The sequence below is a fragment of the Anolis sagrei genome, chromosome 1 (genome assembly GCF_037176765.1).
Source record: "Anolis sagrei isolate rAnoSag1 chromosome 1, rAnoSag1.mat, whole genome shotgun sequence".
Taxonomy (NCBI): domain Eukaryota; kingdom Metazoa; phylum Chordata; class Lepidosauria; order Squamata; family Dactyloidae; genus Anolis; species Anolis sagrei.
The window spans coordinates 248,040,324-248,064,831 of record NC_090021.1 but is presented as its reverse complement, the minus strand read 5'-3'; the positions used below and the strand labels follow the sequence as shown (position 1 = coordinate 248,064,831).

General features: G+C 41.6%; 1 protein-coding gene across 3 annotated transcripts in view; it reads right to left on the bottom strand.

Annotated features, from left to right (window-relative positions):
* ABCC8 (ATP binding cassette subfamily C member 8) overlaps positions 1-14,277 on the bottom strand; it is a 96,027-nt gene extending 81,750 nt beyond the window's left edge. The window contains exons 1-3 of one of the 3 annotated variants that reach the window (XM_067462631.1): positions 13,445-14,277; positions 9,094-9,235; positions 8,091-8,212 (exon numbers count right to left, since the gene is read on the bottom strand). In XM_067462631.1, the coding sequence (XP_067318732.1) occupies positions 8,091-8,212; positions 9,094-9,235; positions 13,445-13,661 (481 nt within the window). In that variant the 5' untranslated portion in view covers positions 13,662-14,277. The remainder of the gene's footprint in view (positions 1-8,090; positions 8,213-9,093; positions 9,236-13,444) is intronic. The other 2 variants (XM_067462630.1, XM_060767901.2) reach the window with 2 other exon arrangements.
* Positions 14,278-24,508: the final 10,231 nt, after the last annotated feature.

Sequence of the window (24,508 nt, the reverse complement as noted above, 5' to 3'; positions counted from 1 at the left end):
CAAAGAAAAAAATTGACTACATATTATCTTGTTTGTTCTCTGCATTTTCCAGCTTTATAATACCATATTTATGTGAATCTAATGTGCACCTCAATTTTCAAAACCCCGAAACCCAAAAATGTATTTACCAGATCTAAATCACACCATAATTTAGGAAAAGCAATATAGTAAAAAGATGAGCATTAGAATTGAGTAAATACTGCATTTTTAATTAAATTAGCCAAGCAGTAGTGCATATAGCATTACAGAAGTGAACACAAGAGCAATTTATATAAAGGCATTATAATACTATTCTTTCTCCATGTAATTAGCAGTCTGGAATATATATTTTAAACCATTAATCTTATTTATAAGACTTATTTCATATATGATATGCCTTTTTGATGTTTTTGTTAAAGAGCATATTTTTCATTCCAGTTCTGGTGCATTCTGTCTAATTTGTAGCAATATAGATTCCTATATCAATAGAGCTAAATTTAGGCAGAAACACCAAAAGGGAATGGGGCTGAAGGAAAGTAATGCTAGAGGTGCTTTAAAAGGATTAGGCTTTAGTAGGGAGGAAGTAGACTGAAGATAATTTTGTGCTCCTTTCCCTCTCCGGACCAGGCTGTGGTGCAGCTGGTTGGGAGTCAGCTGCACTGAAATCACTACTGACCGACAGGTCATAAGTTTGAAGCCAGCCCAAGTCGAAGTGAGCTTCTGGCCATTTGTCTAGCTTGCTGTCAACCTTTGCAGCCTGAGAGACTGTTGTATCTGTCAAGTAGGAAATTTAAATATTGTAAATAAATAAATAAATAAATAAATAAATGGTGCCCACACTCCAAGGCATATGTACATTCCTCTTTCTCTTGGAGACATGCTAGAAGGCTGAACAACTCCAGGACATCTTCTCCCTGCCAAATGTCTCATATTCCTTTTGCCTCTTTCTAAGATTAGAAATTAAAACCTTAAAAGAATATCACCACAGAAATATTAGTGGACTCTAAGAGACGCTTGGAGTGGGCATCCTAGTCTATACTTGGCTTATGGGCCAAGCAAGGTGGAGGTGGGATACCTCACTCCATTTTTGGATGAGGTTCACTCCTACACAGTCCACTTGGAGAGGGCATCCTAGTTTATACGTGGCTTATGGGCCAAGCAATCCACAAGCTACCACTGTGTTAGATCAGACCTCCTCCATGAGATTACCACCTATGATCGTAAAACTGAAGTTTAGATTCATGCTATGGCCTTCACATGTGTTTCCAGGATAAGAGGATAATAAATTTAATATGTTGGCATTACTGAAAAATAACATACTAATCTCTGATTTTTCTCATTTAAAAAAATATAATATAACGATAAAGTAAGATTTACGAATACTATCTAAAACTGAAATAATTATAGTGTCGAGGAAGTGCCATCTATAGCAGGTTCATTTAATAACAGTTGGTTTTCTAGGACATTTTTGGTTTATTAAACTTCTGCAAATCCAACCATATATGGGCCAAGGCGGTTGACAAGGCAACTGATCTTATATTTAATCTATCTATCTATCTACCCACCCCCCCACCCCCCACCCCCCCCCCCCACACACACACAGGGTATATGCACACAGATATACATACTAAATGTATTCTAATTATAAATTACATGATATGTCACTGTTGAAAAGGATATTTTACATAACCAGGAAAATATGTACAAGAATACATAGAAAGTCCATCTCCCACAAACCGTGTGGGTGGAATCACTTAATATGGAGATTATTAACACTTCTACAGAAAAAAAAACCCCCTATATTATGGGAAACCATGGGAAATAACTGAACTCTTGCTAGTGATGATGTGCTGGAGCAGTAAACTCCCACGGTGATACCAAGAAGACAGGAAAATGCCTAAGGAAGTAGCAAGCTGTAACAAACCCTATAACAACAACCTATAACAAACCACTTAAAGTCACACACCCACGTATCTCCAAAAAGGCCCTTGGGATAGTTAAGATGCATATGTTTACTTTTATGATGTGCACAAAGGCACGTTTACCTATAATTTGTTTCATAATTGTGACTCCCATAATAGAAATATAAAAATAGATGGATACAGTCTGTTCAGAAATAATAGATGGGAAAGAAAAGGAGGGGGGGGGGTGATGGTATTATATATCAAAGACAAATCCACTTGAGTAAATATAAATTGAGAAATAAATAAAAACAGCACTGTGGTAATAGTTTACCAGGTCACCACATCAAAATGATGATGCATTTCTGAAACAAATCTCAAAAATCTGAACTGTTTGGATGCTACCATGGCATCACAACAGGTTTGGCTGGGTGTATCTGGCATCTTTCTCAAATTAGAATGATAGTTTTTGGAAGGTTTAAGAAAATACATCAGTTGCTGTTGTATTTATTGAGATAACTAAGGACATTATCAGTGGTCTGCAGTTGTTCTCAGCCTTTGGTCCTCCAGGTGTTTTTGGACTTCAACTCCCCAAAATCCCAGCCAGTTTATCAGTCATTTGGAATTATAGGAGCCTAAATCCAAAACACCTGGAGGACCAAAAGATGAGAACCACTGGTCTATGTTTTCACAAATCTTATTTCATAAAATTTTAAAGATATAATTTTGATTCCAACTCTGAATGCAATATAATACAATCCCCCATATATGCAAAGGATATATTCCTGAATTTACTGTGAAAACAAGAAATCATAGATAATAGTGAACACTATTGAAATGACTTCTACCAAAAGTGTGGTGTTGGAAAATTTAGAAAATCCCAAGAATTTGCTTCAACATGACATTGTGACAACTACTGGTGGAAGCATACCTAGAGAGAAGATATTTTGTCAAATGCAGGTAGGTGAAACCATGAGTACTTCTCCTTCGGACACAGAGATCACACTGTGCATTATTCCATTTAATTATTTTATCTATAATCAACATCCTTTGTCCAGAGTTAATTTGGTAGTAAGAAGAGAAGGGACAAGTGGAGTAAAAATGTACTGAACAAAAGGCTGGATTCAATACCCTGTAAGGCTTTTCCCAACTATTTATGCTATTCTGGAACCATTGTCATTTTTGTTTGTTAATTCAGACTTAAATGTTTTCTAAAGTATTTTACATACAGTATTACATATTAAGGTTTCTTGTAATGACAGACTAAAGAAATACAGAAGCAGAGTAAAGCTGATCACAAATTTCTATTATTTATTTATTTAAAACATTTATATTCTGCCCTTCTCACCTCGAAGGGGACTCAGGATGGAGAACAGCATATACACAGAAAACATAAAATGCCGGGACACAAATTCACATACAATAAATAAACATTAAAATATTTATCAAAATATTAAAATACTTTCGGGGCAGGGCGCTTTATTGCCCTGCCCCGAAAGCTTGGTCCCACAGCCAAGTTTTTACTATCCTTTTAAAGGAAAGGAGGGGGAGGGCTGACCTGATCTCACCAAGAAGGGAGTTCCATAGCTGGGAAGCAATCACCGAGAAGGCCCTGTCTCTCGTCCCCACCAATCGTGCCTGTGACAATGGCGGGAAGGAAAGCAGGGCCTCCCCGGAGGATGTTAATCTCTGCGATGGTTCATAGGGGGAGATGCGTTCGGACAGGTAATTTGGGCTATTTTAGGCCAAAGCCAGCACTTTGGGGCTTTATAGGCCAAAGCCAGCACTTTGAATTATATCTCTAGACATTTTACCTCTTATTGTAAATAAACTATTCAATATAACTTATTTACTCATTCAGTATATCAGAAAATCTTAACTAGTGTAAAGATCAAAGAAATATGTGCAGTGAAGTTGAAATCAACTTATGACAACCCAATAAGTAAGAAACATCCAAGAGACACAATTTTGAACAAAGGAGGGGCACATTTTTGGAGATTTAGTCTCTCGAGATTATAGTGGGGAAAAGAAATGTCAATTTATATTCTTACAGAGAAAGGGTCAAAACACCATGGAAGAAATGACATAATCTTCCTGTCAAGGGATGAGATGAGTCCCATAAGAATTCCCTACTAAACTCTTTATATGAGCATTGTAAACAAGTATATATTTTTGCCAAACTATTTCAGGAAAACTGTGAAACTGTAAAAAATCTCATTATAACTGTGAAGTAACTTGTAGAAAAAGAACACCATATCAATAATTATATAGCAACAATGTTGCAGCTGCAAAATGCTTCTATTTAGTAATCCCAGATATGCTGAATCATTAGCTGGCATATGAATATTTGTAAATAAATAAATACTAAATATTTAATTTATATAACTAGCATTTCAAGAAAAACCATTGGCCTAAATCTAATATCGAATAACTGACCAACTGAATTAATTCCTAAACAGTAAATCTAAATTTGTTTAAATTCATTAATGAATGGAATTAGGCTTTTGAGCTTAGTTTGAACAGAAGGGCATTGAACGCTTTAACTGGGACCAGGCATTACAAATACATTATACTGGGTTTTTTTTAAATGTCCACTTGCTTCTGATTTGTTTCTGGTCCCAATTCACAGTGCTCTTAAATCTTGTGCAACTTCATACTTTAGAATTGGTAAGGCACTTTGCAGGTAAAGTTGCTCAGATTCATTCTGACTTGGATGCTGTTATTGACACAGTTCAAGTGGAGGTAACTCTGGTTCCTGCTTGTCCAGTGTTTCAATTTGTACAACCTGAGAACATGGACAGGATCCTTGGAGAGGTAAGAGCTACCACATGTATTCAAGATCCTTGCCCTTTGATTCCTGGTTGATCAAACAGGCCAGAGGGGGACTGGCAGACTGGGTGAAGGTGGTGGTCAATGCCTCCTTGGGACAAGGCAAAGTTCCAATTTGCCTACAGGAGGCAATTGTGAGACCTATATTTAAAAATCCACTCCTAAACACCTTTATAATGGACAAATATTGGCCAGAGATCCAGGATATCTGCATGCCCATCCCCCCTCCAAACACTCCACCTGGTCATGCCCAGCACTTTTAATTTTAATTATTACATTTGGCCCTGGCATTGATTTTAATTGTGTCATTGTGTGTTAATGTCATTGCTTTGTTTTTTGAGTTATTTTGCTGTTTTTACTATTGTATTTGGGCTCGGCCTCTTGTAAGCCGCATCGAGTCCTTCGGGAGATGGTAGCGGGGTACAAATAAAGGATTATTATTATTATTATTATTATTATTATTATTATTATTATGTGGCAGCCTCCCAACTCCAGGGATTTCTAGATGAAACGGATTATCTAGATCCATTTCAATCTAGTTTCAGGGTCTGGCTATGGAACAGAGACAGCTTTTGTGGCCTTGGTGCATGACCTCTACAGAGAGGTAGACAGGGGGAAGTGTGTCCCTGTTGGTTCTTCTTAATCTCTCAGCAGCTTTCAATAGCATTGACCATTGTATCCTTCTGGGACGTCTCACTGGAATGGGACTTACAATGGCTCCAGTCCTTCCTGAAGGGCCGTACCCAGAAGGTGGTGCTGGGGAACTCCTGTTTGAACCTCCAGCCATTCACCTGTGGGGTTCCTCAGGGTTCCGTTTTGTCCCCCATATACATGAATCCCCTGGGAGAGTTCATCCGGAGTTTTGGAGTACAGTGCCACCTGTATGCGGTTGACACCCAGCTCTGCTACTCCTTTCCACCTAATGCCAAAGAAGCTGTCCTGACCCTAAACCAGTGTCTGTCATCAGTAATGAACTGGATGAGGGCAAACAAATTGATATTTAATTCAGACAAGACAGATGTGCTCCTAGTCAGTCAGAATGCAGATCAGGGTATAGTGATCCAGCCTGTGCTGGATGGGGTCACACTCCCTCTGATGACACAGGTTCACAGTTAGGGGGTCTTCCTGGACTCAGCATTGAACCTGGGGACTCAGGTATCAGCAGTGGCCAGGAGGGCCTTTGCACAATTAAAACTTGTATGCCAATTGTGCCCATTCCTTGAGAAGCCAGATGTGGTCACGGTGGTACATGCCTCAGTTATATTCCATCTGGATTACTGTAACATGCTTTACATGGGGATGCCTCTGAAGAGTGCTCGGAAACTTCAGCTGGTTCAAAGAGCTGCAGCCAGGTTGCTAACTGGGGCTGGCTACAAGGAGCGGACAACTCCCATGTTGCAGCAGCTCCACTGGCTGCCAGTCTGTTTCTATGCACAATTCAAAGTGCTGATTATGACTTTTAAAGCCCTAGATGGTTCAGGCCCAGGTTGTTTGGCTGACTCCACCCCCTTGAGATCTTCAGGAGAAGCTCTTCTTTCAGTCCCTTCTTTATCCCAAGCATGATTGGTGGGAACGAGTGAGCGGTCCTTTTCAGTGGCTGCCCCTTGACTCTGGAACTCCCTGTCCAGGGAAGCCAGAATGCCCCCCTCCCTGCTGTCCTTTCGGCGGCAGATTAAAATCTTTTTATTTAGACAGGCTGTTGAAGATGAAGATTTTAAACATCAATTCAGGGGGTGCTGTGGTTTTTAGCTTTGATTTTGTTTGAATGGTTTTTAATTGGGATTTAAAAAATACTTTTTATATTTAATCCTGTTTTAATGTTTGTATATTTGTATATTGTAAATGGTTACGCTGATGCATTTATGTTAAGCCGCTTTGAGTTCTCTTTGGGGGAGATAAAGCGGGGTATAAAAAATATAATAGTAATAGTCTGGAAAGTGGCAAAGAGAGAGAGAGAGAAAGAGAGAGAGATTAGATCTATTCATGAGTGGCCTACCTGGTACAACATCCATTTTTTGCACAAGGCAAAGGCTTTTTGGGTCCTCATACCTAATTTTGCATCTTTTAAAGATGATTTTACTATATTTCAATGTTTGATATATTGGTACCATTCACCTCTACTTTGGCAGAATTTGACTATCTTATCAGTGTTAGACCTACAAGATTGTTTGCAGCTCCCTGGATGCCATACAGTAATTTAATGTTGCATTTACCATGCCAATGTTTAATTTAAATTTAGAATGTTGACTCTATTCTTTGCATGTTATTTATGCTGCTACTTTGTTTTTGACTATTTTCATCACTTGGAGCAGGGACAGGGACACTTCAGATATTAAGGCACTGCAATTTCCACAATTTCCTTCATTTATCGTGCTGGCTTGGTGTAACAGAGTAGCAAAGGAAGCCAGCAGTAAAGGAGAGCTGTGGAAGATGACAAAAATGCCAAGGAATAGAACAATGTGATAAGGAACCGCTAGGAACATAGGAGAAATATATGATGAGAGAGTGGGGTTGGGGAAAAAAATGAATGGCAAATGTAGTGGGGAGGAAGTAACGAGATGGATGGAATGGAGGAATCGGGAGATGTCTGGAATAGCAATTGATTTGTCGACAAAGAAGCAACATTAAATTGCTCTTTGAGTAGACCAGGTGTTGTTTATGGAGCATTCGCCATAGAACTGTTATCACTAGCATCACCTAGTAGTTATATTGAGGGACTGCTTATTTTTGCTAGAGCTGCTGAGGAATAAGTAGCTGTTTGTTTTTCCAAGACTTCCGCTGGAAGTTTTTTTAAAGATGCAAACTTTTCAAGTTTCCCTTCCCATGAATGAGGGCCAATCTGTGACACCTGGACTGATGAGTGTTACAGTGTAACATCTAGTGAACCATCTAGTGCTTTCTCTATTCCTGAACAAAATACTTTGAGAGCCTAACTCAGAACTGTGAATCATGGCGTGTCCCTGCTCTTTCCAGGGTCCTTTCACAGAACCATATAACTCAGAATATCAAGGTAGAAAATCCCACAATATCTGCTTTGACCTGGAATATCTGAATCCACACTGCCAAACATCCCAGTTCAAAGCAGATAATGTGTGATTTTATTCAGCTGTGTGGAAGGGGCCCAACACTGCAATTCCTGGCACTTCTCATCTTTGGTTGTTCTGGCTTGGGCTGCTGGTATTTGGAGTTCTACAACATCAGGTGGGCCAGATGATTCCCATCCTCTAGCAAGCAGTAAAATTTCAGACTACTAAACACATGGTAGTAATATGAAAGAACTCCATATTAGGAACTTCATAGTGAAATATTGTTAAGACCTATTCAATCTGAACCCAAGAGCAATATATTTTAATACATAGTCTTCAGGATTTCAGTACATACCTATTAATAATTTTGGGAAATTTGATGTTTCAATATTGTGATAATAGACAATTGATGTGATGGCTGCAAGGAATGCCATTCCAGGTGGCATGTAAAGGTGCAAATGACGGGAGTCAGAAAAACTAAGTAAAAGAGAACAAATATTAGTCACAAATACAATGTTTGAGAGTGCCATGTTTGTTTTTATGCTTACAAGAAGATATATATTCATCTGAAGAGAGATGCTGATCAACACACAAAGGAATGTGCATATGTTGACTTTCTCCAGGTGGAGGATCTAATTATATTTGTGTAGCATCTGTCATTCTCTTCATTTCTCTCAAACACACCAGTTCCCATACCTGAGTTAGTACAGTGGATCTAATTGATCAATGGAAAGAAACCAAAAAACCAGTGAGTCCTTTTCAGTGACTATATACAGTCGCTTGCTCCTTTTCCATATTACAAATAACAGGATAAAGAATAAAACCTGAAGTAGTGTTTGTTATTCCAGATCTATTTAAGCACTAAAAGAAAACCAGCTGGTAATTGTTATAATTTTAAGAACACCGGAACATCATTTGAAGTCTACAGGTTATTTTATATTGGTTGAAAATTATTAGAAATTCAAAATGCATATATTTAAGGACTCTGTAACACATTTTGGGGAAGAAGCTAATATATTGTAAGTTTAGGTTGACTTTCAGCCATGTCATGTAGGAGCTTTTCTTCTCCTTCTGGGCCTTTACAGACATAGGAAACGCAGAGAAGGAAAAGCTCACAACACCCTTGGCAAACAAGTTAGAGCCAATTGGCTAACTAAAAATAAGCGAGAGCATCTGAGTATTTCTACATACACATTCTTGGCAAGTCATTTGGAATGTCTGACTCAAGGTCAGTAGGTTAATCATCACAAACACATTGCATTTTTAACAAGTAAAGGAAAGTATACTCAACAACTTGCTAATGTCGGTATTACAAACTCAGATGATGTTAGAGAGAGTTGATCGATGTATATACTTACCCATCTGACACTATGCCCTCTGCTATTTCACACACCAACACAAATAAAAGGATGAAGGTTAAAATCCATCGTAAATTATGTCCAGGAAAATGAAGCCATGTGCTGTGATGGATATGAACTTTGGAGCTTTGACTTCCCCATCCTAAATGTAACAAAACAAATAACCACAGTTATCTTGCAGTATTGGTGCAGACAATGCAAAAACCATTCCTGTCTATTCTGAACTGAAACAAAAATATTGGGGTTTTTATTTTGTCTTATGAAACAGGAACAAAGAAAGGCAGTGGTGATAAATACATTGTTAGAAAGCAATTTTGGCAGTGATACTATAAAACACCATCGTATTAAGAGGTACGTGACACAGGATCAAACATTCTGAATATTTAGGCTTTAAGATAATACGTATTAAATCAGAGATAGGACATTCTGAATACTTTGACCCAATATAGTTTTGATATCTACATGGCTGACAAACAGTATTCCAGTGAATATGGAAGGAGCACGTTTCCACTCAAACTGCATCCCATATTCCTTTCAATTTGTATGCATTAGAATGTTAGTTTATAATATGCAAGGGCATGTTCAAATTAAAGTCCACAGCGGAGGCCAGAAATGGAAATAGAAACAGTTTGGGATAATTCAAATTAGATTTTGTTATCATGCCCACGGGGATTGTCATTGCTACTGTAATTTGAAAGAGCTAGTTTATAGAATAAGTTTTATGTTTATATTGGAAAGTGCATATTATACTTTTAAAAGTTATATATTATTTGATGTCATGGCCTATGGCTAGTATAATAAAAACTCATCACTTTATTGATACTAAATCATAAATTTAGCAGGGTAATCTTGGTTACTTTATTTTACTGAGTTTTAGTGTTGGCTGCTGGTTTTCATGTCAGTGGGAATTCCCAAAGTTGGTTAAGACTACCGTTCAGACTAAAACCAAAAGCAGTTTCACCACCCCATTGACAGAAATGAACAGCTACCAATTTATGATGCTAAATTGTGTGGTAGAGGAATTATATATACCCCAAACCTGAAGCAAATATTGATTTTAATGAAATGGTATTCCTGCCTTGAATTTTCTTCAGTTAAAATATAAGTGCTACGTAGAGTTGTTTAATAGTTTTATTATTTTTAACAATATATGTTTAATATTTCTATGTTTAATTCTATTGAATGTTTATATGTGTTAGGTTTTCATAGTATCCTAGATTTGGAAGCGAACACGTGAGCCATCCAGTCCAACCCCCTGACAAGAAGAAGGAAAATGACATTCAAAACGCCATCCAGCCTCTGTTGAAAAGCCTCCAAAGAAGGAGCCTTGACCACTCTTTGGGCAGAGAGTTCCACTGCTGAACAGCTCTTACAATTAGGAAGTTCTTCCTAATGTTCAGGTGGAATCTCCTTTCCTGTAATTTGAAGCAATTATTCTGTATCCTAGTCTCCAGGGAACAAGATTTTAATTCAAAGATTGTTATGGTTTTTAATTTTAGCCACTTAAGTTTCCTTTGGCAAAGGAAAAGCAGGGTATTAAGACTACTACTACTACTACTACTACTACTAACAACAACAACAACAACAACAACACACTTTTTTCGTATCAGGGGTGACTTGAGAAACTACAAATAACTTCTGGTGTGAGAAAATTGGCCATCTGCAAGGACGTTGCCCAGGGGATGCCAGGATGTTTTGATGTTTTACCATCCTTGTGGGAGTCTTCTCTCATGTCCCCACATGGGGAGCTGGAGCGCTCTCCTCGGATTTGAACCTGCGACCTGTCAGACTTCAGCCGGCGCAGGGGTTTAACCGACTGCGCCACTAACAACACACTTAGATATATAGACAGAATTTTATATCCCCAAATAATATATGTGACAGGAATAGCCCTGGCTAAGGTGTGAGAGAGCCATACCTATTCACCCTGTGTCTTGTGTGTCCCAAAGTAGAACAGGGATGTTTTTATAAGGTAAAAACTAATTATTGCAGACAGAAAATGGAACAAGGAAATACAGTTAATACATATTTACAGCTATTTGAAAGCAAGATATAGGAAGAGATGGTGGGAGTAACTATGGTAATATCACACATTATTAGTCATATCATGGACATATCTAGTTGATGGGTTGTGCAAATCCCACACATTTATCACAATATCAATGAAAGAAAAGGAACAAGTTCATATTATCTTAAGTGCTTCACATAGTCATATACAGTATTATGCCATGTCCTAAACTATCAAGTGATCATAATTATTAATAAACTTTCTTTGGTTCTAAGAAAAGTAATCCATTCCAAAGAGATGTGCTGAATTGATGCTTTATATATAGCCCTTCCAATGCTTTGCTATGAAAAGAGAAGCCTTGAGTAGTAATAAACAAATAAACACATTTCTGATATTATGGAATCTGTGGCCTAGAAGTCAGATGCAAACTATTTAATTTAGTCTTTTAATGGTTCACATATTCGATTGGGCAACCACTGTTACATATTAGTAGTGTAAAACATCAATAGAATAAATCAATAGAAAAAGTGCCTACATAGTGTGAGATCTCATTAGGTATTTAATGTGTTTTAATTTCAATGTTTATTTTAATTGTACATTGTGTCAAGGCATCAAATAATTGCCTATCTGTAAAGTCACCTTGAGTCCTCTTCGGGATTAAGAAGGACAGGATATAAATATGGTAAACAAACAAATAAATAAATAGGTATGGGAAGGCATATATTCAGTTGTTTTCCTTGCTTGAGAAAAACATTATATTTCCTTATTTACCATATCCACTCAAATAAGTCACCATAACCTTATGTGACTCCATTTCCTCTTATAAGAGGTATATATCCTTTTTATTTAACAAAATCTGACAGATGAGCTGTAACTATAATTTGGCTTTCTTTGAATAAATTTCTTTGTGATCCAGTTCAATGCAGCTTAAATTCCCATGTAAGGGCCTTTTAAAATAATGGAGAGAAGATGCCTTGATGCGTTTGGGCTGTGCAGGCTTTTATTTTGAGCATGCTCTCTCTCTCTCTCTCTCTCTCTCTCTCTCTCTCTCTCCTCCCTTTTGCCTGGGAGCTGCAGAAAAAAGCAGGTCAGCTTCCTTCAAGCAAGTGTGAATCTCTGTACTTTTCCTGAATGGCTGCAATGATGCTCAGAATGGAAATGGGGGGTTATTATCAAGACAACCATACAGCATTATTATTCCAAGTCAGAGAAACATTGAAATGTTAGCACATGACAAATGTAGACATGGAGAACAAAGCTGCCTACTTCCTTTGATTTAAATGACTTTGTTGTACCTTCATACAACTGAGAATTTATCATCCCCATTCATAATGTCCAAAGTGTGCATTTCCCCACCCTGGTTTGCTGTATGTGGGTCTTCAGAATTGTCCTTAGACATGAAGCACAGTATCAGCACCACTGGTCCTTTCCTTTGATGTGAATGCCTTTGTACCTTCTTAGAACTGAGAATTTATCATACCAATTTAACCCACTTCTAATCCCCATCATGAACATTTCTTCCTGATTTGGTGTGCATGAACCTTCACTTATTACTGACACAGGCACAGCACCTGGGACAAAGTGGAATGCCCCCCTTTCATTCCTGCCAAGGCTGGGAAGAGATGGCACCCAACTGGAAAGTCAGAGAAGGAAAGAGAGAGAGAGAGAAAGTGAAGGAGAGCGGGTGAAAGAGGTGTTTCAGATATGGGATTAGATTTTTAATGATTTCAATTGAATAGTTTCAAGGTTTAATCCTATTACAATATTTGCATGGGATTTTAGGTGTTAAATTAAAGAAGATTCCAGCTAAACACGAGGAAGTACTTCTTATGGGTGAGAGCTGTTCAGCAGTGGAACTCTCTGCCCCACAGTGTGGTGGAGGCGCCATCTTTGGAGGCTTTTAAACAGGCTGGATGGCCATCTGTTGAGGGTGATTTGAATGTGATTTTCCAGCTTCTTAGCAGGGGGTCTGACAGGATGGTCCACGAGGTCTCTTCCAACTGTTTTGAGAGATTATCACTCTCTTTTCAGAGAGATAAGCGGGATAGAAACACTAATAATAATAATAATAACAACAATGCTCTTATCATTTGGAGGAGCCCTCAGTGATGCAGCAGGTTAAACCACTGAGCTGCTGAATTTGGTGACTTAAAGAGAGAGAGAGAAGAGATGGAGGGAGAGATGGAGAAGGAGAGGGGCAGCGCGATGAGAGGAGGAAAGAAAGAGGTTGAAGCTGCCTGCGGTGCCTCTGCCTAGGCTTTTGGGGGCGCTCCTGGTGGAGCAGAAGCCCTCCTCCTCCTCGTCGTCCTCCTGCCCCCGCCCGTCCTCCCCAGGCTGACCTACCTATGAAGAGGATGGGGAAGGTGATGAAGAGGAGGAAGACGTGAGGCACCACGTTGAGCGCGTCCACGAAGCAGCCGTTGTTGAGCACCCCGTCGTCCACCTTGTAGGCGGACGAGTTGTTCTCGGTGCCACAGAAAGCCAAGGTCATGGTGGGAGACTGAGGAGCACGGCGCGGAGGGGAAGAGGAGGAGAGGAGGAGAGGGAGGAGGCCGGGCATGCAATGCACCGGGAGAGAGGGAGGCGGTGTGTGTGGGGGTGTGTGTGTGCGCGCGCGGGTCTGCCCTGGGGGCGCGTGCCTGTGACCGTCCCCAGCTGCACCTGAGGACCTTTCCTGGCTTTCCCTCCCTCCCTCCCCGCAATCAGGAGCCCCCTCTGGGCGCGCGAGGCTGGGGGGAAGAGCGCGCGCTGCGAGTGGGTGGGTGGGCGACTGGATGGATGGACGGACAAAAGACTCTTCGCGAGACAGAGTGTGCGCGCGCACGCGCCGGCGGAGAGAGAGATGCCTTTGGCGGAGGAGGCGGGGAGGGGAGAGATGCTGAGGGAAAAGGCGGCAAAAAGCCTCGCCTCCCGAAAGGACAGGGCACCTCTGCTTCTTCCAGCAGCGGAGAGGGAATGAGAAAGGGGGAAGAAGAGGAGCCCCCCTCTCTGCCTCGTTTTTGCTGGAGCTCTGCTCCTCCCACCTCCTCTTGCCCCCGGGGTCAAACCTGAAGGGCCGCCTCGTGCGTGGGAAAGCCCTGGGCGCCCTTGGGTCTGCCGACTGCCGTGCCTCTTTTCATCTACTGCTTTCTGAGGCCACGGGAAGAAATGGCCTTCATCTATAGCCCGAAAAACCTCCAACCCAATCTCCTCCTCCTCCTTCCTCCTCTCCTCCTCCTCTTCCCTTGCCTGAGACCCATTAAAACCCTAGCTTCGCTTAAGAGGAAGGCGTGGGAAACCGCCACTCCCGAGGTGACCTTTCTCGAGTGCGCAAATGGGCTGAAGCGGAGCACAGGGCCGCCCAAAGCCGCCCTTCTCCTTCCCAAACTAACAAAATGAAGTTCAACAAGGACAAATGCAAGATACTCTACTTAGGTAGAAAAAAATGAAATGCAAAGATACAGAATGGGGGGCGCATGGCTCGAGAGCACTACCTGTGAAAAATATATTGGGGTCCTCGTGGACAAGTTAAACATGAGCCAACAATGTCATGCGGCAACCAAAAAAGCCAATGGGATTTTGGCCTGCATCAATAGAAGTCTAGTGTCTAGATCCAGAGAAGTCATGTTACCCTCTATTCCGCTTTGGTTAGACCACACCTGGAATACTTTGTCCAATTCTGGGCACCACAGTTGAAGGGAGATGTTGACAAGCTGTAATGTGTCCAGAGGAGAGCTACTAAAATGATCAAGGGTCTGGAGAACAAGCCCTATGAGGAGCGGCTTCAGGACATTTTTAGCCTGAAGAAGAGAAGGTTGAGAGAAGACATGATAGCCATGCATAAATATGTGAGGGGAAGTCATGGGGGGGGGGGGGGGGGAGGAAGCTTGTTTTCTTCTGCCCTGGAGACTAGAAAGTGGAGCAATGGCTTCAAACCAGAAGAAAGGAGATTCCATCTGAACATTAGGAAGAACCTCCTGACTGTGAGAGCTGTTCAGCAGTGGAACTCTCTGCCCCAGAGTATGGTAGAGGCTCTTTCTTTGGAGGCTTTTAAACAGAGGCTGGATGGCCATCTGTTGGGGTTGCTTTGACTGCAATGTTCCTGCTTCTTGGCAGGGGGTTGGACTGGATGGTCCACGAGGTCTCTTCCAACTCTATGATTCTAAGAAGAGCGGCTGCTGCTTCAGAGTTTTGCAGCTCCGCACAATGGACTTTTCACTCGTGTTTAAGGAGGAAAGGGGGGGCTTTGCACTTTTGGGGAGCTTTGGCACATTCATTTGGATTCTTCCTCTGAGTGGATGTGCTACATTGTCAGAAAGCCAAATGAAAAAGCATTCTCCCATATCCATTGCATAATACATGCATGGGCAAACTTCGGCCCTCCAGGTGTTTTGGACTTCAACTCCCACCATTCCTAACAGCCAAAATTGAAGTCCAAAACACCTGGAGGGCCGAAGTTTGCCCATGCCTGGTATAGTAAGGTGGGCCAAAGGACCAGCCCTGCTCACCTTACCAATACAATGAGAATACTATTGTAACCCACTTTGGTGTTGGACAGCTTGAGTGTGTGGTTGGAGTCGACAAGTGAGGGTCTGAGTGGTTTGAACTATTGTTGTATTTGAATGTTAGACTCTATATGTGGGTTGTTGTAGGTTTTTTGGGCTGTATGGCCAAGTTCTATAAGTATTCTCTCCTTTCGGGCCATATAGCCCAAAAAACCTGCAACAACCCAGTGACTTTGGCAATGAAAGCCTTCGACATGGCTAGTGGGTTTCCCTCTAGCCATGAAAACTAACGGGCAAGTCACACAAGCCTCAGGGGAAGGCACTGGCATCCCTCCCCCCAAACAAATCTTGGCAAAAGTCTTGGACTCCTCACCCCCTGATGTCCATATCTCAGTAAAATCAACCAAGTTGTGAGCCTTTCTATATAAGTCTGCTTTTGGGGAAAGCTGGAACTCTAATCACAATTACAGAGGGCAAGCCACTTCCCTGTTATGTCAGCTCACTGGCTGCCTGTCTGCTACTGAGCACAATTCAAAGTGCTGGTTTTAGCTTATAAAGCCCTAAACAGTTCTGGCCCAACTTACCTGTCTAAACGTAGCTCCCTTTATGAACCAACTCATAGGTTAAGATTGTTTGGGGAGGCCCTGCTCTTGGTCCTACCTCCTTCGCAGGTATAGTTGGTGGGGATGAGGGACAGGGCCTTCTCAGTGGTGGCCCCTCAGCTGTGGAGCTCCCTCCCCAGTGAAATCAGATCAGCTCCCTCCCTCCTGACCTTCAGAAAGCAAGTTAAAACATGGCTCTGGGACCTAGCCTTTGGTCAATAGTGCCGTGAAATAAGATGGGAAATGTGCAATCACAACTAGAACAGCTTTTTAAAAAAACCCATGATCTCGGATTGCATGGTTTTAATAATGTTTTTAATTTTTATATAGCTCTCAAATTTATGTTTTAGTCTGTGTGTTTATTTTATATTTGTTGCTGATATGACATCAAATTGTTGCCTTTGTAAGGCCACTCTGAGTCCCCTTTGGGACTTCGGGACTTCTCACCTTTGGGGTGAGAAGAGCAGGATACAAATACTGTAAAAAAATAAATAAGTAAATAAATAAAGGGTTCTGGCTGATATGGAATGCTAAGCATGGAAAAGCCGATGCCGCTGTTCCTTGCTGCTAGCTCCCATGTTCAGCACATAGGCATTCAGAGATGGGGCCAGATGACATGCAACAGCAGCGGTGGGATCAACTGTGTTGTCTTTTCAATATGAGAAGTATTTCATTCCAGAGGGATCTGTCCCATAGTAGAACATGGGAAGGAGCTACAGAGGTAATGGAATATTGATATATGCACCTGCACATCTCAGCAGACTGGTTAAGGAAAAATAACATCCCTGGGTTCAGTTCCAATCTGCAATCAGCAGACACTGTGGGCACCATCCCAGCCTGGGAATTGGTCTCTGGGTTTTTTGGGTAGACATTGGACAGCGAAGCAGGTTTATTTTAATCCATCTCTAAACTGCATTATAGTGTCTGTGTAGAAGCATTCTATCTGTGGGATGTTCTTAATCAGTTTCAGAACGTTGAACTATTTGCAAGGACAGAATGGAATTACTTTGATTACAAATTTAATAACAGTGCTCTTGTAAAAGGGCTGGATTTCTGATAACAATGTGATGACACAGGGGTTAGTGGATTTTTTTTTGTAGAACCATGTTTAGAAGTATATTTATGAAACAGATGCTATAGTTGTTGCCAAATTATGTGTGACAGCCTATAGTCTCTGGGCTGTTTCTCGTCTGTGCTGTCATTAGAAGGAAGTGTGAACAAATGCAGTCACAATGTGCCCAGATGGAGAGAGACACCTAGAGTGATTATACATAATGAGTCAGAAACATTGAACTATTTGTACCTTTACCCCAAATTATGGAAAGGAGAAGCAAAGAATTTGCCTAAATTTTGTATAGGTTCAAGATATGCACAGTTACCAATATGTAACATATTGCTTCTAGATGCAACTGGACAAGGACTACGTTGACGAACAATGCAATTTCACTTCTCAAATGTTCTTGTGTAATTCAGTTGAGCTAGAATTTGTAGTGCTAACACACCAATCACTTTCTTATATAAACTGGCATTACGTAAGGGTTGTGAAAGATCATTTTGTCTTGCTTTAGGCACAGTGACTTTTGTGTAATTTTTGCTGTTCTTAATAGCACAATGGGAAAAGTACAAACTATTACTTCATTAGCCTTCAAGAGGAAGAGGTGGAGTGGGTTCTTTTCAAATGTGCCTGGTATTTTCAAAAGTCATGAGGTGTATCTGTGGAGGAATGGTTGTGTGTATGTCTTAAATGCCATCACACTGATACTAGATTCCCTTAAGAAATCAGACACAAAAGTTACAGCAACTTCATGATCCAGATCCTGTTTCCTATACCAGCTAAGCAATTTAATTATCTGGTGAATTCTGTCTAATCCTTTGTATTTTATCTGTACCTGGGAAAATGCACTTCCATCCTTTCAGCAAACTAGTAATGGGAAATTCTAATTATTTTCAAATAGCAGTACCATCCAACTCTTTGGAGACAGCCAGCATAGTATTGTGGTTTGAGTGTAGGGCTGTTGGAGGCATGGTTTCAACAAACTGGGTGACAATTGGCAGTTCACATTCCTTCAGCCTTAGCAGATGCTAATGGCAAGCTACTTCTGAATAAAACTTGCCAAGAAAACCATGTAACAGGGTTGCCATAAGTTGGACTAGTATGCTAATGTTTTATGTTAAGCTGCTTTGAGTCCCCTTTGGGAGAGATAAAGTGGGGTATAAATAAATATAATAATAATAATAATAATTATACTCTAACTGGTTTTTGAAGTCAGTATAGTTCTTGTTCAGTTCTTCCTTGTCTCCTGTGCTATGCTAAGAATATAATATAATGTAATATATTGTATAGACATATAATATTTATAATATTATAATGTAATACAATGTACTACTACTAATAATATGATATTATAATTATATATTTTATATTACATGTAATAATAATAATAATAATAATACAATATAATGGTATAGTACAATATAGTAATATATAATATTGCTATTGTACTATGCTAATAATATAATGTAATATATTGTGTGTGATATATATGAGAAGGGCGGCATATAAATGTCATAAATAAATAAATAAATAGTTCTAAAAATGTGGCATATTGTTTAAAAGAAAGGACGAAGGACTTCTTGTCCGCTATGACAACCATGGGGCTGTCCCAAATTATATCTTGACCCACACATTTAGCTGGACACAGATTGGACCTAGTGTTTAATGCAGGTATGGAGGAGAGGGCCGGTGTGTCTTATGTCTGTTATAACAGGCTGAGTTTTTAAATTTAATTTTAGTTGTTAAGTCATAATCCATGTTTATATGTTGGGTTGTTTAAATTTTGTTAGTATGGATGTATTGTTGTTGTATTCGGGCATTGAATGTTTGCCTTTTATGTTTGGAAAATCTGCCCTGAATCCATCTGGGGAGATAGAGCAGAATATAAATAAATAAATAAATAAATATTATTAGTAGTATTATTAGTATTGTTTTATATTATTATTTAATTCGCAGTTTATGTTTTATACTCGTTTAACATAATTGTTCTTTTATTGTTTACTTATTTTTAATTTAAATTATATAACAACTAGCTGTGCCCTGCCACGCGTTGCTGTGGCCTATAGTAAAACTTATCAAAGTTGAGGTAGATATCTGGACTATTATGAAAGAGAGGTACCTACCTATTCCTTCCCCCTTTTCCTCCCCCCTTCTCTCCTTTCTTCCTTCTCTACCTCTTTCTTTCTTTCCTTCTTTCACTACTTGGTTTCATCCTTCTCTCTTTCCTTCATTCCCTCCCCCTTTCTTCCTTTGCCTTTCTCCCCTCCCTGTTTGCTTCCTTCTTTCACTTTTTATTTCCTTTTATTTTACCACCATCATAACCATAACAATAATGCAATGCATTGCCTCTGGGACCTGACACCTCTCCCATTCCTCCAGGGTCTAATAGGAATAATAGCATAATAATAATAATAATAATAATAATAATAATAATAATAATAACAGAAATAACAACCTTTACCCGCCACGTGTTGCTGTGGCCAACCTTCCCTCTTTCCCTCCCTCCCTCCCTCCCTCCCTCCCTCCCTCCCTCTTTCCTTCCCTCCCTCCCTCCCTCCCTCCCATCTTTCCTTCTCCTCTTCCTTCTCTATCTCTTTCCTTCCTTCCCCCTTTTTCTTTCTCTTTTTGTCTCTTTTCTTCCTTCTCTCTTTCCTTCCTTCCTTCCCTCCCTCTTTCTCTACATCTTCCCCCTTCCTTCACTCCCTCTTTCCTTCCTTAGAATCATAGAATCATAGAATCAAAGAGTTGGAAGAGACCTCATGGGCCATCCAGTCCAACCCCCTGCCAAGAAGCAGGAATATTGCATTCAAATCACCCCTGACAGAAGGCCATCCAGCCTCTGCTTAAAAGCTTCCAAAGAAGGAGCCTCCACCACACTCCGGGGCAGAGAGTTCCACTGCTGAACGGCTCTCACAGTCAGGAAGTTCTTCCTCATGTTCAGATGGAATCTCCTCTCTTGTAGTTTGAAGCCATTGCTCCGCGTCCTAGTCTCCAAGGAAGCAGAAAACAAGCTTGCTCCCTCCTCCCTGTGGCTTCCTCTCACATATTTATACATGGCTATCATATCTCCTCTCAGCCTTCTCTTCTTCAGGCTAAACATGCCCAGCTCCTTAAGCCGCTCCTCATAGGGTTTGTTCTCCAGACCCTTGATCATTTTAGTCGCCCTCCTCTGGACACATTCCAGCTTGTCAATATCTCTCTTGAATTGTGGTGCCCAGAATTGGACACAATATTCCAGATGTGGTCTTACCAAAGCAGAATAGAGGGGTAGCATTACTTCCTTAGATCTAGACACTATGCTCCTATTGATGCAGGCCAAAATCCCATTGGCTTTTTTTGCCGCCACATCACATTGTTGGCTCATGTTTAACTTGTTGTCCACGAGGACTCCAAGATCTTTTTCACACGTACTGCTCTCGAGCCAGGCGTCCCCCATTCTGTATCTTTGCATTTCATTTTTTCTGCCAAAGTGGAGTATCTTGCATTTGTCACTGTTGAACTTCATTTTGTTAGTTTTGGCCCATCTCTAATCTGTCAAGATCGTTTTGAATTCTGCTCCTGTCCTCTGGACTATTGGCTATCCCTCCCAATTTGGTGTTGTCTGCAAACTTGATGATCATGCCTTCTAGCCCTTCATCTAAGTCATTAATAAATATGTTGAACAGGACCGGGCCCAGGACGGAACCCTGCGGCACTCCACTCGTCACTTCTTTCCAAGATGAAGAGGAAGCATTAGTGAGCACTCTCTGTGTTCGTCCACTTAACCAATTACAGATCCACCTCACCGTAGTTTTGCCTAGCCCACATTGGACTAGTTTCCTTGCCAGAAGGTCATAGGGGACCTTGTCGAAGGCCTTACTGAAATCCAGGTACGCTACATCCACGGCATTCCCCGCATCTACCCAGCTTGTAGCTCTATCGAAGAAAGAGATCAGATTAGCCTGGCATGACTTGTTTTTGATAAATCCATGTTGACTATTAGCGATGACTGCATTTGTTTCTGTTTGCAGACCGCTTCCTTAACAATCTTTTCCAGAATCTTGCCCGGTATCGACGTGAGGCTGACCGGACGGTAGTTGTTTGGGTCATCCTTTTTTCCCTTCTTGAAGATTGGGACCACATTGGCCCTCCTCCAATCTGCTGGAACTTCTCCCGTTCTCCAAGAACTCTCAAAGATGGTTGCCAATGGTTCCGAAATGACTTCCGCTAGTTCCTTCAATACTCTGGGGTGTAGTTGATCTGGCCCTGGGGACTTGAACTCATTAAGAGCGGCCAGGTATTCCTGGACGACTTCTTTCCCAATTTGGGGTTGGATGTCCTCCAATCCCTCATCCACTCCATCTTGCTGAGGTTGAAGACTCTCTTTTTGTGAGAAGACCGAGGCAAAGAAGGCATTAAGTAGTTCTGCCTTTTCCCTATCCCCTGTCAGCATTGCCCCATCTTCTCCGCGAAGAGGTCCTATCGCCTCCTTGTTTTTCCTTTTTCTACTGACATAAGAATAGAAGCCCTTTTTATTGTTTTTAATGTCCCTGGCAAGCCTGAGCTCGTTTTGTGCTTTAGCCTTGTGGACCTTTTCCCTACAGGTGTTGGCTATTTGTTTGAATTCTTCTTTGGTGATTTCTCCCTTTTTCCACTTCTTGTGCATGTCTCTTTTGTGTCTTAGCACAGTTAGAAGTTCTTTGGACATCCATTCTGGCTCCTTCATTCCCTTTTTTCTTTCCTTCTCTCCTTCCTTCCTTCCTTCCTTCCTTCCTTCCTTCCTTCCTTCCTTCCCCCTTTTTCTTTCCCTTTTGGTCTCTTTTCTTCCTTCTCTCTTTCCTTCTTTCCTTCCCTCCCTCTTTCTCTACATCTTCCCCCTTCCTTCACTCCCTCTTTCCCTCCTTCATTCCCTTTTTTCTTTCCTTCTCTCCTTCCTTCCTTCCCCCTTTTCTTTCCCTCCGTCTCTCATTTCTTCCTTCTCTACCTCTTTCCTTCCTTCCCCCTTTTTCTTTCTCTTCTGCTGTCTCTCTTTCCTTTCCTTCCATCTTTCCTTTTCTTTCCTTTTCTTCTTCCTTCTTTCTCTAACTTTCCTTCCTTCCCCCTTTTTCTTTACCTCCCTTTCTCTTTCTTCCTTCTTTCCTTCCTTCCTGTCTTTCCTGGATTTTGACAGGGCGGGAAGGGGCGGGGCGGGGTTTGGAGGTGGTGTGAAGTAAAAGGAGGTAAGATTGGGGCAGGGGAGTGATGGAGCGTAGGGTTGTGTGTGTGCGGCAGCGGGGGGAGTGGGGTTGCATGTGTGTGTGCGGCGGTGGGGGGAGTGATGGAGAGAGGGGTTGTGTATGTGTGTGTGGCGGCGGGGGGAGTGATGTAGCGTGGGGTTGCGTGTGTGTGTGCGGCGGCGGGGCGAGTGATGGCGCGTAGGGTTGCGTGTGTGTGTGCGGTGGCGGGGGGAGTGATGGAGCGTGGGGTTGCGTGTGTGTGTGCGGCGGCGGGGGGAGTGATGGAGCGTGGGGTTGCGTGTGTGTGTGCGGCGGCGGGGGGAGTGATGGAGCGTGGGGTTGCGTGTGTGTGTGCGGCGGCGGGGGGAGTGATGGAGCGTGGGGTTGCGTGTGTGTGCGGCGGCGGGGGGAGTGATGGAGTGTGGGGTTGTGTATGTGCGTGCGGCAGAGGGTGTGTGTGTGCGGGAAGCGGCGCGGCGAGGCTTGGAGTGGGCATGGCTTCCGCAGAGGGAACGTTGGCCGGAAGACTGTGTGCGCGCGCCAGGAAACTTGTGGCTGGGCGCCAATGCGCATGCTCAGTTGTTTTGCCATTTTGTGAGTGTGTTTTGCCTTCTTTGTCTTCTTCCTTCTTTCTCTAACTTTCCTTCCTTCCCCCTTTTTCTTTACCTCCCTTTCTCTTTCTTCCTTCTTTCCTTCCTGTCTTTCCTGGATTTTGACAGGGCAGGAAGGGGCGGGGTGGGGTTTGGAGGTGGCGTGAAGTAAAAGGAGGTAAGATTGGGGCAGGGGAGTGATGGAGCTTAGGATTGTGTGTGTGCGGCGGCGGAGGGAGTGATGGAGTGTGGGGCTGCATGTGTGTGTGCGGCGGCGGGGGGAGTGGGGTTGCATGTGTGTGTGTGGCGGTGGGGGGAGTGATGGACCGTGGGGTTGTGTATGTGTGTGCGGCGGCGGGGGGAGTGATGGAGCATGGGGTTGCGTGTGTGTGTGCGGTGGCGGGGTGAGTGATGGCGCGTAGGGTTGCGTGTGTGTGTGCGACGGCAGAGGGAGTGATGGAGCATGGGGTTGCCTGTGTGTGTGCGGCGGCGGGGGAGTGGGGTTGCGTGAGTGTGTTGTTGTGTTGTTTTTCATTTTGAGTAGATATGTTTGTACCTTGTGGGTTGTGTTATGGGCATGGGAATTTTGGTTAAGTTTCGTTGGGGTTTTTTTGAGTTTTGTTGTTTTGCTGTTTTGTGAGTGTGTTGTTGTGTTGTTTTTCATTTTGAGTAGATATGTTTGTACCTCGTGGGTTGTGTTATAGGCATGGGAATTTTGGCTAAGTTTCGTTGGGGTTTTTTTAGTTTTGTTGTTTTTCCGTTTTGTGAGTTTGTTGTTGTGTTGTTTTTCATTTTGGGTAGATATGTTTGTACCTTGTGGGTTGTGTTATGGGCATGGGAATTTTGGTTAAGTTTCGTTGGGGTTTTTTTGAGTTTTGTTGTTTTGCCGTTTTGTGAGTGTGTTGTTGTGTTGTTTTTCATTTTGGGTAGATATGTTTGTACCTTGTGGGTTGTGTTATGGGCATGGCAATTTTGGTGCAGTTTCGTTTGGGGGGTTGTGGAGTTTTGCTGTCCCGTTGAACCAACCTAACAGATTTATATATATAGATTGTTTATTGTTTTTGTTAAATGTTGTGAGCTGCCCCAAGTCCCCTTGGGGAAAGGGGCAAAATAGAAATAAAATTATTATTATTATTATTATTATTATTATTAGAAATGAAAGAAGAAAAGAAAGGCAAACCGAATACCCCACACAACTCTAACTGAACTGTTTTTTAGAAGAAACATATGTTTTCTATTTTAAATGTAATAAAAAAGAAAGAAAACAACTGTTTTTTTAAAAAAGATCCCAGCATAATTGTTGCATTTGTCCTTCAACAGCATGTTTTCACTTTTACGCAAAAAGTAAACAAAAAACCATTAAAACCATGGGAGGACAAAGAGGTCTGTGACCTGCAAAGTGGAAAATGGGGACAGATGTAATGAATGTGGAAATAAAAAATAAGGATCGAAATCCAAGTAAGTTTAACATGTTGTTTGGAT